The sequence below is a fragment of the Zonotrichia leucophrys genome, unplaced genomic scaffold, assembly GCF_028769735.1.
Source record: "Zonotrichia leucophrys gambelii isolate GWCS_2022_RI unplaced genomic scaffold, RI_Zleu_2.0 Scaffold_626_29408, whole genome shotgun sequence".
Classification (NCBI taxonomy): domain Eukaryota; kingdom Metazoa; phylum Chordata; class Aves; order Passeriformes; family Passerellidae; genus Zonotrichia; species Zonotrichia leucophrys.
Genome location: NW_026992831.1, coordinates 129 through 5,584, shown reverse-complemented (window position 1 = coordinate 5,584; position 5,456 = coordinate 129). Strand labels below are relative to the sequence as shown.

General features: G+C 51.0%; 1 protein-coding gene across 1 annotated transcript; it reads right to left on the bottom strand.

The window, feature by feature from the left end:
- Nucleotides 1–2,305: 2,305 nt before the first annotated feature.
- On the bottom strand, nt 2,306–4,180 carry LOC135441884 (zinc finger protein 345-like; the record flags this gene model as incomplete). The annotated part of the gene is made up of 1 exon (XM_064701441.1): nt 2,306–4,180. A coding segment is annotated over one exon (1,842 nt), but the record flags the coding sequence as incomplete, so codon positions are not given.
- Nucleotides 4,181–5,456: the final 1,276 nt, after the last annotated feature.

Below are 5,456 nucleotides of genomic sequence, written 5' to 3'. Positions count from 1 at the left end.
GGCCAAGCCCAGTTGGGCACTGGGAGCACTGGGAATGATGGGAACCCACCAGAACCATGGAATGATGGGAATTCCTCATTTCCCACTTAATTAATGAATGAAATCACCTCTAATTAATTAGAGATTGCTAATTAGAATGGGAATTCAATGGGACCAAGCCAAGGTTGGTTCTCTCATTGGCCAAGCCCAGTTGGGCACTGGGAGCACTGGGAATGATGGGAACCCACCAGAACCATGGAATGATGGGAATTCCTCATTTCCCACTTAATTAATGGATGAAATCACCCCTAATTAATTAGAGATCGTTAATTAGAATGGGAATGAGTTGGGACCAAAGCCAGGGATGGATCCTTGATCCCAGTTGGGCACTGGGAGCACTGGGAATGATGGGAACCATGGAATGATGGGAATTCCTCATTTCCCACTTAATTAATGATTGAAATCACCTCTAATTAATTAGAGATCATTAATTGGGCACCAAATTAGAATGGGAATTAACTGGGACCAAGCCAAGGTTGGGTGTTGGGTTGGCCAAGCCCAGTTGGGCACTGGGAGCACTGGGAATGATGGGAACCCACCAGAACCATGGAATGATGGGAATTCTTCACTTCCCAAGTAATCATTGGATTAAATCACCTCTAATTAATTAGAGATCGTTAATTGGGTACCAAATTAGAATGGGAATGAGTTGGGACCAAACCCAACCTTGGGTGTTGGGTTGGCCAAGCCCAGTTGGGCACTGGGAGCACTGGGAATGATGGGAACCATGGAATGATGGGAATTCCTCATTTCCCACTTAATTAATGAATGAAATCACCTCTAACTAATTAGATATCATTAATTAGCCACGGAACAAGTTGGGGCCAAAGCCAGGGATGGATCCTTGATCCCAGTTGGGCACTGGGAGCACTGGGAATGATGGGAACCCACCAGAACCATGGAATGATGGGAATTCTTCATTTCCCACTTAATTAATGAATGAAATCACCTCTAATTAATTAGAAGGGGAATTCAATGGGACCAAGCCAAGGTTGGTTCTCATTGGCCAAGCCCAGTTGGGCACTGGGAGCACTGGGAATGATGGGAACCATGGAATGATGGGAATTCTTCATTTCCCACTTAATTAATGATGGATGAAATCACCCCTAATTAATTAGAGATCGTTAATTAGAACGGGAAATCAATGGGACCAAGCCAAGGTTGGTTCTCATTGGCCAATCCCAGTTGGGCACTGGGAGCACTGGGAATGATGGGAACCCTCCAGAACCATGGAATGATGGGAATTCCTCATTTCCCACTTAATTAATGATTGAAATCACCTCTAATTAATTAGAATGGGAATTCAATGGGACCAAGCCATGGTTGGGCGTTGGGTTGGCCAAGCCCAGTTGGGCACTGGGAGCACTGGGAATGATGGGAACCCACCAGAACCATGGAATGATGGGAATTCCTCATCTCCCACTTAATTAATGGATTAAATCACCTCTAATCAATTAGAGATCGTTAATTAGAATGGGAATGAGTTGGGACCAAGCCATGGTTGGGTGTTGGGTTGGCCAAGCCCAGTTGGGCACTGGGAGCACTGGGAATGATGGGAACCATGGAATGATGGGAATTCCTCATGTCCCCACTTAATTAATGAATTAAATTGTCCCTAATTAATTAGAGATCATTAATTAGAAGGGGAATTCAATGGGACCAAACCCAACCTTGGCTCTTGCATTGGCCAAGCCCAGTTGGGCACTGGGACCCCACCACCCCCCATCCATCTCCCCCCTCCCCACTTTTAATTCCCCAACCCCCCTAATTAACCACCTCCCTTTAATTAACTAATTCCCCACCGGGAACCCCGGGAACGCCCGGCCCGGCAACGCCAACGCCCAGGGCAGCTCCAACGGCGCCGAGGAGCCCGGGAACGCCGGGAAGGCCGAGGAAGAGGAGGAGGAGGAGGAAGATGAGAAACCATGGAATGATGGGAGTTCCTCGTGTCCCCACTTAATTAATGAATGAAATCACCTCTAATTAATTAGAGATTGTTAATTAGAATGGGAATGAGTTGGGGCCAAAGCCAGGGATGGATCCTTGATCCCAGTTGGGCACTGGGAGCACTGGGAATGATGGGAACCATGGAATGATGGGAATTTCCCACTTAATTAATGGATTGAATCACCTCTAATTAATTAGAGATCGTTAATTAGAATGGGAATTCAATGGGACCAAGCCATGGTTGGGTGTTGGGTTGGCCAAGCCCAGTTGGGCACTGGGACCCCACCACCCATCCATCTCCCCCCTCCCCACTTTTAATTAACCACTCCCCTTTAATTAACTAATTCATTAACTAATTCCCCACCGGGAACCCCGGGAACGCCCGGCCCGGCAACGCCAACGCCCAGGGCAGCTCCAACGGCGCCGAGGAGCCCGGGAACGCCGGGAAGGCCGAGGAAGATGAAGATGAAGACGACAACGAAGGCGAGAAAGACGAGAAGGACGAGGATGACGATGACGATGACGATGATGACGATGAAGAGGCGGCGGCCGCGCCGGCCTTGCCGTGGGTGCGGCGGTGCCGGTTGAGGTGCGAGCTGCGGCTGAAGCGCTTCCCGCACTCGCCGCACCCGTAGGGTTTCTCGCCGGTGTGGACGCGCCGGTGGATGGTGAGCTCGGAGCGCTGGATGAAGCTCTTGCCGCACTCGGGGCACTGGAAGGGTTTTTCTCCGAGATGAATCCGTTGGTGTTTGATCAAATTCGACGAAACGCTGAAACGTTTCCCGCATTCCCGGCACTCGTACGGTTTCTCGCCGGTGTGCATGCGCCGGTGCTTGGTGAGGTCGGATTTTTGGATGAATCCTTTGGAGCAATCCTGGCACTTGTAGGGTTTCTCGCCCAGGTGGGTGCGTTGGTGTTTGACCAGGTTGGAGCGGACGCCGAAGGTTTTGCCGCATTCGCGGCATTCGTGCGGTTTTTGGCCGTCGTGTGATCGCCGGTGTTTGGCCAGCGCCGAGTTTTGGGCGAAGGTTTTGCCGCATTCCGGGCACTCGAAGGGTTTGTCACCGGTTTGGGTGCTTTGATCCTTTAAATTCCCCAAAAAATCCGAATTTTCACCCAAAAAATCCGAATTTTCACCCGAATTTTCCCGCAAAAAATTCGAATTTTCACCCGAATTTTCCCCCAAAAAATTCGAATTTCCACCCAAATTTTCACCCGAATTTTCACCCAAATTTTCCCCAAATTTTTTCCCGCACTCCTCACACTTCTCCCCCCCCAAACCCCCGCTCTGCCTCAGTTTCCCCCCCAAATTTTTCCCCTTTTTTTTCCTCTCTTTGCCGCATTCCCGGCACGGCTCCCGGTGGATTTTCCGGTGCCGCTCCAGGTGGGAGCTTTGCGCGAATCCTTTGCCGCACTCGGAGCACCGGAACGGTTTCTCTCCCATGTGGATGCGCCGGTGCCGATCCAGGTGAGAACTCCACGCAAAACTTTTCCCACATTCCCGGCACGCGTAGGCTTTGCCGGCACCACCAAATTCCCCAAATTTCCGCGATTTCTCCGCCGATTCCCTCTGATTTTTCACAATTTTTTGACTTTTTTTCGGCGATTTTTTGCCGCACTCATCACATTTTGATTCTACCACAACGTGAATTCGGCGATGCCGATCTAAATGCGAACTCCACGAGAAGCTTTTCCCGCATTCCCGGCACTCGTACGGTTTTTCGCCGGTGTGAATCCGCCGGTGCCGCTCCAGGTGCGAATTCCAACTGAATCTTTTGCCGCAATCGCCGCATTTGTACGGTTTCTCCTCACCATCAACCTTTTGGTGTTTGGCCAAGAAGGATTTGCCGCAATCCCCGTAGGGATTTTGGCGTTTTCGCGCCGTCGGAATCAACCGGAAACTCTTCCCGCATTCGCGGCATCGGCGTTTCGAGGGTTTGCCGCAATCTCGGCAGCAGCGAACGTGGAGCTTCCGGAAGTTTCCGCGGCGGTTTTGGGGTTTTTGGGGTTTTGGGGGAGTTTTGGGGTTTTGGGGTGTTGGTGGTGTTGGTGGTGGAGTTTTGGGCGTTTCGGGTTTTGGCGCAGCGTTGGGTGGAGGATCTTCGGTGGCGTTGGGTGAGGGCGGGGCGGTGTCTGTAGGGGGGAAAAATGAGGAATTTTGGGGTTTTTTGGGGTTTTTGGGAGGTTTTAGGGTCTTGGGGGAATTTTTGGGATTTTGGGGTCTTGGGGGGTTGGGGGGATTTGGGGTCTTGGGGGGGTTTTGGGGATTTTGGGGGTTTGGAGTCTTGGGGTATTCGGGGGATTTGGGAGGTTTGGGCATTTTGGAGGATTCTGGGGTCTTGGAGGGGTTTTGGGGATTTGGGGGTTTTGGGGGGTTTGGGGGGATTTGGGGGGATTTGGAGTCTTGGGGGATTTTGGGGGGTTTGGGGTCTTGGGGGGTTTTGGGGGGATTTGGGGTTTTGGGGTTTTGGGGGATTTCGGGATTTGGAGGGGTTTTAGGGGAATTTGGGGGTTTTGGGGGTTTTGGGGATTTTGGGGGATTTGGGGTCTTGGAGGGGTTTTGGGGGAATTTGGGGTCTTGGAGGGATTTGGGGGGGATTTGGGGTCCTTGAAGTTTTGGGGAGATTTGGGGATTTTGGGGTCTTGGAGGGGTTTTGGGGGTTTTTGGGGGATTTGGGGGTTTTGGGTGTTTTGGGGATTTTGGGGGAATTTGGGGTTTTGGGGGAATTTTTGGGATTTTGGGGTCTTGGGGGGTTTGGGGGTTTTGGGGGAATTTGGGGTTTTGGGGGGATTTGGGGATTTTGGGGATTTTTGGGGATTTGGGGGGTTTGGGCGTTTTGGAGATTTTTGGGGGTTTGGGGATTTTGGGGAGTTTTGGGGTCTTGGAGGGAATTTGGGGTTTTGGGGGGTTTTGGGGGTTTTGGGGATTTTGGGGGTTTTGGGGGTTTTTGGGTTTTTGGGGGGTTTTGGGGTTTTGGGGAGCTTTGAGGTCTTGGAGGGGTTTGGGGGGACTTGGGGTCCTGGGAGTTTTGGGGGGATTTGGGGTTTTTGGGGGCATTTTTGGGGATTTGGGGTCTTGGAGGTGTCTTGGTGATTTTTGGGGCATTTTGGAGATTTTGGGGAGTTTGAGGATTTTGGGGGGATTTTGGGATATTTGGGGTTTTGGGGGATTTTGAGCATCTTGGGAGGATTTGGGGATTTCGGGGAATTTGAGATCTTGGAGAAATTTGGGGTTTTTGGGGGTAATTTGGGGTCTTGGAGGGGTTCAGGGATTTTTGGATTTTTGGGGATTTTGGGGAGTTTGGGTTGCGTTGGCCAACTGGAAGAGCCCAACCCTTGATTGGGTTGACCAACCAAGGTCTTGGTTGTGTTGGCCAACTGGAAGATTCCCAACCCATTCTAGGTTGGATTGACCAACCAGAACATCCAAACCCACTCTTGGTTGCGTTGGCCAACTGGAAGATTCCCAA